This window comes from Medicago sativa, chromosome 1 (genome assembly GCF_051527215.1).
Source record: "Medicago sativa cultivar Bolivia chromosome 1, Bolivia_mono, whole genome shotgun sequence".
Lineage (NCBI taxonomy): Eukaryota > Viridiplantae > Streptophyta > Magnoliopsida > Fabales > Fabaceae > Medicago > Medicago sativa.
In genome coordinates, this window is record NC_140749.1 from 36,253,467 (window position 1) to 36,268,155 (window position 14,689).

The window sequence follows — 14,689 nt, forward strand, 5'->3', positions numbered from 1 at the left end:
CACAAACCGAACCAATCCAAACTGAAACCGCAAAAAATCGCATTTGATTTGGATTTATTCGAATCAATTTTTTACTCAACCGCATGGTTTAGTTCGGTTTGCGGTTTTGATTTTACCAACCGAACCAAACTAAACCAAACCACAATATAAGAAAAACACTAATTAAATATATATCACTTGGACCAATACTCATTGGAAACTTTAATAAAATGACATATATATTTTTTTCTCTTGTTAAGTTTCTTCTTTGCTTTTTCTTTGAAAAATGTATTTATGTACTACTTGAACTCTTAAAGAATGATGAAATTTTTAGTCTTTTGTATTTATTACAAAATAGGATTACTTTTTGCCCGAGTTTAAATTTGGTCTACGCGGTTGGGAACATTGTTGGATGAAAATAAAATTGTAATGTTTGATGAAATTTAAAACATTGCTAAAAATACGTTGTATTTTAACTTTTTAATTTGATTTTAATGTTGGAAAAAAAAATAATTATTGTCTAAAAAAACGTACCAGCCGATCCAATCCAAACCACATTGGTTTAGTTCGAATTTTATTTTAAAAGTCAACCGAACCAAACCAAATCGCATACTTATTTATCTTACAGTTTGAATGATTTTTATCCTCAAAACCGAACCAAACCACACCGCGAACACCCTTAATTTTACCACAAAAATGGAAAACAAAATTGCAATATTTGAAGGAGAAGCAATGGCAATTAAACAGAACACGTGTTGATAAAAAGTCAAAACTCCATGATAAAATCAATATAAAAATAATAATAAAATAATGAAAAAAGGGTTTAGCATTAGTTGTTAGTGAAAGAAAGTGTTAAATCTCCTTCTTCTTCTTCCCATGTTTGCGTAAGTAAACCAAACTGAAAAAAGATGTTGCGAAGCATAGAAACCACACACCACCTCACCGTGAGAACCACCTCACTCCTTCGTTCTTTCCTCTTCTCTTCTCCTTCACCAAACATTTCTTCTTCTTCTTCTTATTCTTCCTTCACTTTCAAAACATTCACTACTCTCTCTAAACCAAAATCACAATCTCATTCTTTTCTTCAACAACAACGAGAACGCGCTTCTTCCTTCATCACTCGTCGTTTTCATTTCGCTTCTTCCGTTAAACGCCGCGTTTCGTCATCGTCGTTTCCTGCACTTGATTGGAACGACGCCGTTTCATGCTCTGAGGTTGATGTTGATGCTGATAATGTTAATGATAATGGAACAATTGATCAGGATTCTAAACCTGCAATTCCTGTTAGAGCGTTCTTCTTCTCCACCAGGTGCTTGATTGCGTTTTTTATTTATTTATTTTTTTAATTTTTTTAATTTGTGGACTGTGGTTGTTGTGTTGATTTCAATTTTAAATTGTAAATAATACGAATTATGTTAATTTCAATTTTGAATTATTTAATTTAACCTTTTATCTGTGGTTTGGCAAAATTTCGTGTGTTTTTGTTCTGTTACTGTCATTAGATTTGTAAAACTTTTATTTAGAATAATAAAATTGACGAAAAAATGTTTTCAAAAACAGATTTTTTTTTTTTTTAAATTGTATTGTATTTAAATCAAATGAATTGATTGACTGTATAGTGTACGGTGTCGGACACCGGCCACACATTTGATCAAAAGTGTAGGTTATACAGAGAATTGAATAAAATTAAATTAACAATAAACTTGAATATAAAAGAATGAAAAAATTAATTATTATTTTAGTGTGTGATGCAAGGTTGTCAAACTCGAGAGTCTAGGTAAATTAATGAAGCTTTCATGTACTCGAACTTGTAAGAGGTTACATAGTATGAAAAGTAATTTAGAGTAAACCATCAAATTCGTCTCTGACTTTGTAAGACACTCTTAAATAGGTCCATGGGATTATGAATCATTCAAAAACGTCCTTGACTCTATCAAATTTTACTCATATTAGTCATTTGTTAGTAATGTTAGGGACTAAATTGGTATTAAGTGATTAAAATAGGGACCTAATTGATAGTAAGTATAGTTAAAATATAGGGAACTAAATGATAATAAGTGGCTAAATTAGGGATCAACTTGACCGTTTAATAGAATGAGGGAGCTCTTTGAAATATTCATAATCTTATGGACTTATTTGAGAGCGCCTTACAAAGTCACAGACAAATTTGGTGGCGTACTCAAATAATTTATTAAACCAAAGAAGTGACATTTGTATATAATTCAAGTTTAAGAAAAAACAATACACTACATAGAGTCCGTGGATATTAGTAGGAACCTTGCTCTTGAATTCATTGGTGGTAGACATATCTGGACCAGTATTCCAAGGTTCTCCTGCCGAGGGAGGCCATTTGTCGGAGGGAGCAAGGAGGGGGTGCTATATTGAAAGATGGCTGCAGCTGCATGTGTGAGTGTGACTGCACTCAAAACTCTTCTCATGAGCTGATGAAACACACTTGAAGTGGGAGCTGGCTGAAATGTACTTGTTCCCACAGTTTTGGGCAAGCTTTTGTAAACTACGCGCGAATTTGCTTGAGATCGTTGAGTTTCCGAAAAAAACAATTCTATAACATGGAGGAGTATGTCTTTGACAACAATTTTATTATCTAATATACATTTGGATAATAAACAAATGTTTTAAAATCGAATTGTGGACATTTATCTATATACTTAAATGATGTAGCTTCTAATGCATTATCACATGTTTTAATTTTGGTCTCATTCATCTATGTGGTGATTGTTATGAAGCATTTCTATGATATCTTGAGCCTACATTACTGTTACTGCTTGGGAAGACACCTTTTTTACGAGTCAGAACTATAGGTTCCAGAGATTAAAGTAGCTGTTTGACTCAGTGTGTGTAGCGTATTGCAATGACCGTAATCTGACCACGACTATAATTTAAAACCTGTGTAAACCTTATTAGTGCCTTAGGTTCACTCAACACCGAGTCTAACCAATAACCCGTTTAAACATATAATTATGTAATCTTCAATACAGCAATGGCGAGTTGCTGCATTTAGGCTTAAAATCTCACATGATATTTTAAAATTGGAACATGCTTTAAGTGCTTCAAAACAGTCACCACCGATTCTTCTCAAAGAACTATGCTATTATTTAAATCACTCCTCGGTATAAATCCAACACTTGGTGCAGCCATGACATAAATATCACGTATTTGTCTATGGAGGAAGCATGGTGTATATATAGCATTGCGGCTGGTACAAAATCCACCATGTCATAATACTGGCGCCACGATGGTATAAATTTGACTACTGATCAAGAGAGTTATGAAGTGTCACTAATTTTTAGCAATAAATTGGTACGAGGACATTAAGGTTAACCATGATTCATACTTTTATTTAAAAAAAAAGACTAATGTAGAGAAGAGTTACTTCAAATTAAAATTTTACACTCTTGACTCTTCCCTTTCCTTCCAAAACCCTCCATCCAAACAACTTCTTAAGGCATACTCAAGAAGGGATAGGGAAAGTAATGCAGAATTTTTAGAACCAGACAATTAAATGTTTATATCTGCATGAGTGCTGTCTGTTTCATATATATATATTGATATATATTGATGTATATATCTCACTTTCATTTTCGATTTAGTGTTGATTTAAAAAGCTTGGTGGAGCAGAACAAACCAAACTTTGTCACACCATCATCAAGGATGACTAATTATGTAGTTCTCAAGTTTGGCAATCTTGGCGATTCCAAGGTATGTCTCTATTGGGCTATCCTACTGCTTCCCCCATTATATACCCATGTTCTGCCATGTTTTCTTTATTTTATATTGTTTTGTTCTTATGCACATGCTATCTAGGCAGTTCTATATATGTCCTGTAAGACGAGGAGTGAATAAAGATGCAAGTGTTTTAGGGATAATTCATAATCCAATAATTGGGTGATGACAGTTTGAAACATGTAAGCGCATTCAATCTTCATGCTTTCTTTTAATTCAATTCGAAATAAAGAGCGATAGTGTAGAAGTTTATTGACCTCAAATAACTACTGGTTAGTTATCGTTTCTCTTTTATTGATTAAAAACACCATGAGACCAAGCTCATGCCTTAGGGATATAATGTATATATGGATATCGTTCCTTTAGTTTGAGGTTTAGACTAGAAAGCATGAATATGACACGATGCAGACTAGAAAGCATGAATATGACACGATGCGAGGCATGAATATGATATAATCCAGACATGTAGATTTGACAAGCTTTGAATGTTACAAGACATAACACAACTATAATATATTACTTGAAATCTTTAAAAAAATATATGATTAAAAATCTTAATTCAAAATAGAGAATCAATGTTTTATATGCTATGATTTTACTATTTATCATGTCATTTTCATCTGACTTCAGCCCCATAGAAAGTTGATGATATGTGTCAGCTTCGTCAATGGCTCAACCTCCTTCCCCTGCTCTCTTTTATTTGTGTTTATGATTGCTTTCTACTTTAAATTATTTGCTGTCTTGGTTTTAAATTACTCCTTTAACCTGACTACAAACAACAAAGCTGACAATAATCATTCTTACAAACATATTTTTCAGATTTGGTCAATAAAGTAAATTAGCATCATTTCAACATTGTAGTTCACTGTCTTTACATTATATGCTATAACCATTTCCTCTTTCAGTTTTTTAACCTTTCACAGGCTGTTATATCAGTGAAAACGTTTCATCCACTGGATGATTCAAATGAATTGTCTGCCTCTTTCTCAACAGTTACATATAATTTTGAAGTCATAGGTCTGTTGATACTAATTGCAAAACTCTTTTTGTTTCAGGGTCCTGGTTCGTCTTTCTTGAATGGAACAAATGGCTGTTACATGGTAGTTTTTCAGTATGGCTCCATTGTATTGTTTAATGTCCTCGAGCACGAGGTTGATGGCTATTTGAAAATTGTTAGGAAGCATGCATCTGGTTTGCTTCCTGAAATGAGAAAGGATGGTGAGTTCTTATGTCTAATTTGAAATTGAAAAGTTTTTGCAGTTTTTCACCCATGAAATCCTGTAAGCAGCATCTAAAGTTCATTTTCTTTTTGAATGGGAGGGGCTCCAAGAACAAACAAAAACTAGAAACCTCTAGGAAAGGTAGCAGCTGATGCATCAGCAAAAACGTTTGAAATGAACTGTGGACAACACTAAAAAATCTCACTACCACCCTGTAAGGATAACCCGTACTTAGCCATTCCATCCCGCAGCTTGATTAGCTTCTCCAAACACATGAGACCAATAGAAGTGACCTCCTTTTGTTTGGAAGATTGGATATCTTTGACCATAGGGCTGCATGGGTGTGTGTTCACACAGCCAGCAGTGATAAGCTAGATAGCAACCTGCGGATCCATCTCAGGCATGATCTTCCTGAGTCTTCTACTCCAAATGAGCTTCAACCCCGGCAAGATAGCCCAGATTTGCATCTAAAGTTCTTAATAATACTAATTTGTCAAGGTTATCGTATTAAAAACTTTTCCAAATTTTAAAGGAAACAAATTTATAAATCTAGAAGGACTAAACTGATGATAAGGGCAATCTGGTGCTATAAATTTGCTGCCTATGGTCAGATCCACAGTAGATTTATAATTATTGCTGCCACGCCTAGCCTAACATGAAGTAAAAGAATATTTTTTTGTTCAAATAGTCAAAAGCAGATTACAGTACCAAACGTTAGCCGCATTGTCCATTGAGCTTCAATGGCTTGAGCTGAGCTTTGCAACTATCCATTTTCACATTGATGGGTGGCATTTGTGTACAGCTGCAGTCTGCACATTTACAGTGTGAACATAACTGCTGATATTGATGAAGCTATAATTTTGGGGTATTGTGCTGCTATTTGGTGCATATGATTGGTTTAACACTTGCATATAATGTAGATTTCTTTGGCTTAGCAGTTTATTTGGGTAATGGGATAAGTTTATATGATTGGCTTCTATCTCATTAGAAGTATATGTCCTTTTTAAGGTTGCTTTTCTGACAGATCTGCTGTTGGAATGGAAGCTTTCTCCATTGATGTTTTCACTTTTATTTTTTGAAATAGATGTAGTTTATATATTTTTTTTTTTTTATCTTCTTATGGAAGATTCTTGCCCTCCAATTGGCAACAAATTTTTTTTTTTAACGAACTTCTTTGTTATTTGTAAAAATGGAGTTGGGAAGGTTTGATAGTTTTGGCAAATGATTAATGGGTTAAATATGTTTTTGGTCCTTACAAAATTGGAACCTTCTAAGTTTAGTCCTTACTTGATTTTAGTAGTATTTTTAGTCCCTACAAAATTCATCTACACGTAGTATTAGTCCCTGCTAAAACCAAATTTGTTTAATTATCCTTGAACTCTTACATTTTTTAATGGTTTTTTGCATACATGTTTAGAACATTATAAAAAGTTTATCCGCAAAAAATAAGTTGAAAATTTTATTTTTGGGTCCAAATTTTGTTACTTTTATCTTGAACTTTTGGCTTCTTAAAAATTCATTTTTAATTCATCTCACATTTAAAAAATCTAAATTTTAGTAAAATAAACCTTTTATAATGTTATGAGAATGTCTGCAAAAAATCTTTCAAAAATTGAAGAGTTTAAAGATAGTTAGAGAAATTTAGTTTTAGCAGCCAGGACTAAAACTGCATGCAGAATTTTTGTTTAGGGACTAAAAAACCTATAAATTATATTATAAAGAGAAGGGGTCGAATCACATTAGTATAACATTTGAATTTTGAATGGTGTTACATTGTTCAATAACTTTTTACCAAGAGACATGGATTACAAAACTCAATGCTGATTGAAGTTTTATATTATTTAGATCATCTACGTAAATTTTTACATAAATATGGAACTATTTAATATGCCAAGATTTTAAATATGCCAAGATTTTAATATTGTTTAAGAAAAGCACTTAAGACATTAAACTTGACGCACCTCAACAACTTATCAAACAGTTTCAGATTTACTTAAAAATTTACAGAGATGATCTATATGACATAAAATTTACATCCAACTGTCAGTTTTATAATACATGAATCCTGTAAAAAGTTATTGAGTGGTGTAACACTATTTAACAACAATGTAATTTAATCCCTCCTCATGTTATAATATTTAGTTTAATGTCTCATTATTTTTGTGTTGTCCATGATTTACCAAACAAGACACAAGACGCCAGACAAAGAGTTAGGCTGTGACTCAAATGTTTGTCCTGTGCTGTCCTACTTTTCTTGTACCGTAGTGTATCAAACACACCCTAAGAGAACTCATTATTACATAGCACTGTTGTTGTAGTATTCTGCCAAACTCAGTAATACACTGGAACAAGTATCATGTTATTCTTTGCTTAATTGCTATTTTGCTATCTCCTATAATTCCTGTAGAAATGTTCCACATTTGTGATTCCTGTTTTTGAGCTATAAGTTACGTCTCCTCTTTGTGTAAGAGTTAGTTTCAACTTTCAGTCGCATTTCAATGTCTTTTATTTTGTTTAAGAGTTAGTAATACACTGAAGAAACAAGTTGCATTTTTATTTTGTATGGAAATCTTTCTTTTCTTTTAAGCATATGCCACGAAAGATATTTTTGCAGATCTTACACTGTGTTGTGATCGATTTCTGATTGTTTTGGAATCTAGCAAGACCAAGTAGGGCTTTCTTTTCAACTTTTTGGAGTGTCCTAAACTCTGATTTTTCTTGGAACTTCGACCTTTTTAAAAGGATATGATTGCTTGTCTTTTAGAGTTGTTTCCAGCACATCCTTATCGTTGGAAATTCTGCCTTCTTTACGGTCCACCACTAGCCGTCTAATTGCGGCATTTGGGTTACATTCATCAAAGCCTCCATGACCTTCATTGTTTTGGGTGTGAAGGGGTGGACTTAGTCTCACATTGCCTAGATATATTGCTTTTGCAGTGTTTATAAAGCTTGAGCAGCCCTCACCTTACAAGCCGGTTTTGTAAGGTTGAGGTAGGGCCTGCCCCAATTCCAAGATAGTATCAGAGCCTATCCTAGGTCTGTTGTTGGGCTTCCCGCATCATCCACTCTTCATGCCAATCGGGGCCTGGGCATGAGGGGGTGTGTGTTGAAAATTCCTCCTTCATTGTGGTCCTCCCCTAGCCGTCTAATTGCGGAATTTGGGTTTTATTCATTGCAGCCTCCAACACCTTCATTTTGTTGGGTGTGAAAGGGTGGATTTAGTCCCACATTGCCTAGAGATATGACCTATGTAGTGTATATAAAGCTTGAGCAGTCATCATCTTACAAGCCGGTTATGTAAAGGTTCAGTTAGACACAACCCAAATTCCACAAGACTTACTTTGTCCCCTCATTCATTCCTCCACTTCATTCTTTGAATAGGAATAATTATCTTCTTAATAAACTCGTCTGTAGGGTTTTAAGCTGCATAAGGCTTGTTTTTGTAATATGTGTGTAATGTATTGTGCTTGCACGGATTCTGTTCCTCATCTATTTTTACGGGATTATAGATCCTCTTGGGTGTGTCTTAGGTCCTTGAACAAATCTTCTTAATAAACTCGTCTGTAGGGTTTTAAGCTGCATAAGGCTTGTTTTTGTAATATGTGTGTAATGTATTGTGCTTGCACGGATTCTGTTCCTCATCTATTTTTACGGGATTATAGATCCTCTTGGGTGTGTCTTAGGTCCTTGAACAAATCATTGATATTCGTTTTTGTAGTTTTGGTAGAAACAAAGACAATTTTTTTGCATTGAAGTGAGATCCATGCTACAATTTAGTGTATACGGTTGGAGCTGAACTCTTGCTTGTGTACCGAGGTTTCCTTGCACATCATTAAATTTTGGATAAATTTCGGTGTTTAGCATGTACTAGTTTCCTAGAACAAGCCCTCTTTAGTGGTTTCATTAACAAATGTTTGAAGGGATTTGGAATCTTAGATTGTCCTATTTATTCCTTCTTTTCTTTTGCGGTTTTCTTGGACTGTGGTATTGAATAATTTTGAACTTTTATAAACACATCAACATATATGCCCTTATCCTTCTCTGTAAAAGCTTGTAGACTTAGAGTAAATATTTTTCCTTGTGGTGTAGCTTTGTTGTGATCCAAGTGATGGAGGACACGAGCTATATTGTTTTTTGGGGATTTTATGTTTATATGTGCGACGAAAACGATCAAACATTTTCACTTTTCCTTCAGTTCAAAACTTGGATGGGAATTTTTGGGAAGTGATGGGTTCTGAACTTATAGTTTTCGTAGATATGCCATTGCCGTCTAATTTTGACAACTTCATTTATTGATTGTTGGTAAGGTTTCCACTATTTAGAATGTTTTATAGGTTAACACGGTTTTACGCAATTTGACTTTTCTCTGTTTTTTGATGTTTTAGAGTATGAAGTACGAGAAAAACCAGCTTTGAGCACATGGATGCAAGGAGGACTGGATTACATAATGTTACAATACTTGGATGTTGATGGAATTCGAACTATTGGTAGTGTACTAGGACAAAGTATTGCTCTTGATTACTATGGCCGGCAGGTATGTTCTGGATATGAGTTAGGATTCTCTGATATTTGGATATACTGGTGATGTTCCTCAAAGGGTTTAATAGTCTCATTCCACTTGTATTCTAGGTTGATGGAATGGTTGCAGAATTTACAGACATAAATCGTGAGATGGAAGCGACTGGAAAATTTAAGATGCAAAGGAAAAAACTTTTCCAGTTGGTGGGCAAGGCAAATTCAAATCTTGCTGATGTGATTCTAAAGCTCGGACTATTTGAGAGGTAAGAGTTCTGTTCGTGGTAACACGTGTCTGTTGAAGTTGGAAAGAGAAATTGTACTTGTTACTAGTTTCAGATCATTTTGACTGACTAGTGTAGTTTGAATTTTTCCAAATGTATCTTTGCAAGAATAAATAGTTAATTAAGGGTAATATACATATTTTTTCCTTTAGTTTCATCTTTTCTTACCTATTTGTTACACATAACCCCCAACACCTGTGTTTGGATAGTAGTTAAAACATAGTTTGTGTTTAGCTTTTAATATGTATAGTCGCATATGCAGTTAACATGAGCTCCAGGACTTGTGAAATTGTTAATTATCTAATTTTCCATTGTTTTAACGTGGTGGAAAGTCATGTGTTCCAGAAGTACATTAGAACACTCCTAAAGAACAATTTATTCGTCAAAACTTTTCAACTTCAACCCCCAGTCTTGCAATTACAATTTACAATTTACAATGGCCGTGCATGCTTACTGTTGTTGCTATAGTTGAGATAGTTGAGATTTTCATTACTGTCTTCCAGTGATTTGCTCTTGCCTGATGCAGCAAAATCTCATTGAAATCCTAACTTGCGTGAATGAGTCAGTGAGTTGCACTGTTTGGCAGAAGAGGGTAGAGTACAATAGTAATGTAATTATTAATGTTGGTAAACATAATGACAAAAGGAAAATAATGTGTTTGTGTGTGTCTGTACTTTCTTTCAGTTGGATCATACTGGTTATATACAATCAGACTTAACAATAGTCAGATACCAAATATTATATGTCTCTTTCAACTTAGAAAGTTTTAAATGGTGTTTGCAGATCAGATATCGCCTGGAAAGATGCCAAATATGGTCAGATATGGGAGTATCTCAGGGACGAATTTGAGTTAACTCAGAGATTTGCAAGTCTTGATTTCAAGTTGAAATTTGTGGAGGTTAAATTTCTAGCTTTGAAACATATATAAATTCTCACTTCATTTTCTATCCGGACATCTCTACAAATTTATCTATTTGTTTTAACTTTTTACCTTTTTAATTTTACAGCACAATATTCGATTTCTACAAGAAATTCTTCAAAACAGGAAATCTGATTTCCTTGAGTGGCTCATTATTGCATTGATTGGTGCTGAAATTCTGCTGTCTCTATATGACATTGTTCAAAGGTCTGCGATGAATCTTTAACAGCATTGTTTCTACTGAAACATTGTTATTCGGTATGAAAAACACATGATATGTCAAATGAACAAATCAACGGAGGATAAGAGATTAGTGAGCAAGTATAACAAAACACGAGCAAAGTGATGAAACAATTATGGTTGTATTGATGCAAGCTTTGGTGCTCAAAATTTCATCATATTTATTTTCCCTTTATGGTGGCATGTAAGACCAGTTTTTATTTTTTATTTTTTAAAGATTGTAGAATAAGAGAACTTGGTGCTACTCATCAAGATTTTGGTGGCTCATGTTAATACATTCTAATATCTCTTGTAAATAGCAATTTGAAACAAGTTTTCCTCGGTTCTTTAGTAGTTTAGTTTGTATAATTACTATATATGCAATATAAAACTATACTGGCTTTGTTGAATATAAATTATCTTCTATTACATCAATAAATTATGTTGTTTAATTTTTAGAAACTCATGCTGCACTGTCCAGACTTTTCATCCAAATCTCAACCATTGAATTTGGACTGTATCTTGATCCAATGCCGAGATTTGGTTGCATTTAGTTTACAGATGCAATGGATCTGGGTTTGATGTGGAATACCGGTATTTGTTAGTAGTTCCTTTTTCTTTTTTAGAGGAAACAAGAGCTTAACATTTCATAAAATGGAGAATATTACAATGTGCTAGTGTTATCATTGAGGGGTTTTTCCCCAACAATTTTGAAGAGCAAATATAAAAGAAATAGGCTACTAAATCATGATTTACAATATACAGAAACTTTGCAGACAAATATGAGAAGTTAAACCAAATTTCATACCCTAATAACCAATCTATCAACAACTTCCATATCCTAATACTGACAAAGGAAATGTGAGAAGCCATAGTCTTTCTTTCTATCTAGTTATGAATAATTTCTTCTACCACATCACGCCCATTTCGACTTTGCATGATTCTCAATCATGTCAGATACACAATTCTATAGTGACAATTAACATTCAAACATGCTACCAACACTATGTTGTATAAGTAGTAGATACTCGAGTTCTTCATTCATTTTATAAGAGATTGTATCCTTGGATCCTCAAACTTTTTAACAATGATTTTACAAGGAATTGTACTTTCAGAGTGACAGTGGGGGTGGGAAAAGAAACTTCCTAATTTATTTGATTTACTTAGACAATTACTGCGTGATATAAGAAACTTTCTCATCTCACATACGAAATCCCTCATAGGCACCATTAAAATACCAAAATGCTCCCAACGGTAATTAACTGTTGTTAGCTGACCAACGGTAGGTAACTACTGTTGTGGCAGTGACAATTAAGAGTCGTTGCATTTTGGCTTATGCCATAACTTCCACTCCCATTCTTAGACTTGTTCAAAATACTTTTCAGCACACTCTTTGATGGCAGCTGTAACATCCCATACTACTTTAAGCATTGTCGATTGACCCTACAAACCAACATGAGTCTTTTCAGCGTGTTTTGTCCTCACTCACATGCTTACCGGAAAACTTCCTGGTAGGTCACCCATCCAAAGACTACTCCAAGTCAAGCACGCTTAACTGTGGAGTTCTTATGGAATGAGCTACCGAAAAGAAGATGCATCTTGTTGATATAGGTAGTACCAAACAATTCTTATAAGCATTCCAACCATGCAGTCCTATACCTGCACGGCCTCAGGATCCCTCTCATTCCGGTGTGATTCGGTTCGTCTAGAAGCTGTCAGGAGCTGCTCATTGTCGTGCCTTGTGCAGCATCGACCACTCCCAGCCCTCACTAGCCTTGGGTGTTACATGCCCACCAACTTCTGCTTGGTTCGTCCCCGAACCACACCGTACTGGGAGAGGTCTGCTCTAATACCATTAGTAACATCCTAGACTACTTTAAGCACTGTCGATTACCCCTACAAACCAACACGAGTCTATTCAGCGTGTTTTGTCCTCACTCGCACGCTTACTGGAAAACTTTCCGGTAGGTCACCCATCCAAAGACTACTCCAAGTCAAGCACGCTTAACTGTTGAGTTCTTATGACATAATGATGATATTTTAGTTGTTTTTGTTTGAGACCATTTTAGAGATTTATAAGAGGAGTTGCTTATGGTCAAAGAGACATTTCTATACGTATTTTGAGTCAATTTAGTGAAAAATCATGTCAATCGGCAAATCAAGACTTCACATGGAGTTATGAAGGAAAGATAATGAAGACAACAAGAAGGTTTTTGAAGGCAATACAATGAGGGGATATAAATGTCCCAAGTACCAAGATGAAAGCATATGGAAGAAGATCACTCAAAAAATGAAGAAAAACAACATTTTCCAGACAAAATACTTCTAAATAGACACCAAGTAGGAGATAGAAACACCAAATACTTCCACAAAATAACCAAAATTGAAGCCACCAGTAAATTTATCACCATTCTACAAGACGGAGAAAATGTCCTCACTTAAACACAACAAATTTCTGATCACATTGAAAATTATTATAAAACTTTATTTTGTGCTAACTTTTATTAGTAGGAATAGTTACTTGTAGAAGAAATATCATCAACGCAGTTCTAACAATTCTTCCATCTCATCAGTAGATCAAATCAACAAAAGCATTTTTTTACCAAACATATTGGCAGATCATACAGGAAGACGTCACGAAAGTTGTGTTAGAATTTTTCATTAATGGTCGGATCTTGCCTTACTTTAACTCTAACACTATAGCTCTAATTCCAAAGGTTCCCAATGCAAAATCAGTAGATCAGTAAGACCTATAGCTATGAATAATTTCAAATTTAAAATTATTTCAAAAATTATAGATGACATATGAGCTCAACTGATGCCTTCAATAACTTCTAAGGAGCAGAAGGGGTTCATTCATGATAGAAACATTAGAGATTGTTTGTCCACTGGAATGGAGAGGATCTCACTGGACTCTCCAGTCACAGGAGAGAATCCCCTCCCGAGTATACCAAACCCATTGTCTCCGATGTTTCCAAATATGAGACAATATGTTTAACAAGCAACCATCCCAATTGATATGAAGAAGACCAACTTTTGCGGAAACTCACTTGGATCTCAAGCAAGCTCATTCTTTCAAATTACACAATCATAAAGATCTGAAATGGGCCAAGACAATATGGATTCCAAGTAGAAAATTGCTTTTTTGACATAAAAAACTTCACAATGACACAAGTAAAATACTTAAATACCCCCAACGGTAGTTAACTACCGTTGAGGACCTGACAACAGTTAACTACCGCTGGGCTCAGTGGTAGTTAACTATCGCTGAATTCATTTCTTCAATTTATGCATATTCCTTATTCCATGTCACAGAGAAGTGACGACCTTCTTCTTGTTAACAATGGCAGCCACACCTTTACAATCCAATTACATGTTGCTTCTTCACATAATTACTTATTTTTCTGTTAATGAGATGTTTTACAATTTTTGTTTGGACATTAAAAATGTATTCTTTGCTGCATATTCACAAAGCAAAAAAGAGTTTTGGATTTTCCCCCAAAACTGATTTTTTTTTTATTAGCTCTAAATCCTTCTCCATATTTATCTCATCTGCAACAATCCCATACTCAACAAAACAAAATACAATTGAATCTAATTTTTTCCTTTCGGATCCCATAATCTCCAATTCAAACACTGTAACACAGAAACCCAACAAGTTGTAAACCCTGCCACCATTTTTTTATTTCTTTACATCCCAGAATTTCATCCATCTTAATGATGAATAAGGTCTTGTAAGTTGTAACAAAGAAGTGTTTTTTGAAGAAATAAAAGAGCAACAATTTTGCCAAAGAAAATGCAGTGAAAAG

General features: G+C 34.3%; 1 protein-coding gene across 1 annotated transcript; it reads left to right on the forward strand.

Annotated features, from left to right (window-relative positions):
* Positions 1–824: 824 nt before the first annotated feature.
* LOC146954648 (sporulation RMD1-like protein, putative (DUF155)) lies at positions 825–11,296 on the forward strand. The gene is made up of 7 exons (XM_085717480.1): positions 825–1,288; positions 3,591–3,699; positions 4,779–4,941; positions 9,329–9,477; positions 9,573–9,724; positions 10,526–10,640; positions 10,750–11,296. The coding sequence occupies exons 1-7, from the start codon at positions 888–890 to the stop codon at positions 10,885–10,887; spliced, it is 1,227 nt and encodes a 408-aa protein (XP_085573606.1). The 5' UTR covers positions 825–887; the 3' UTR covers positions 10,888–11,296.
* The last annotated feature ends 3,393 nt before the right edge of the window (positions 11,297–14,689 follow it).

Coding starts and splice junctions, on each gene's coding strand:
- LOC146954648 (XM_085717480.1), top strand. CDS start 888: ATGTTGCGAAGCATAGAAACCACACACCACCTCACCGTGAGAACCACC. Junction 9,478..9,572: donor TTGATTACTATGGCCGGCAG/GTATGTTCTGGA, acceptor CTTGTATTCTAG/GTTGATGGAATGGTTGCAGA. Junction 10,641..10,749: donor TCAAGTTGAAATTTGTGGAG/GTTAAATTTCTA, acceptor TTAATTTTACAG/CACAATATTCGATTTCTACA.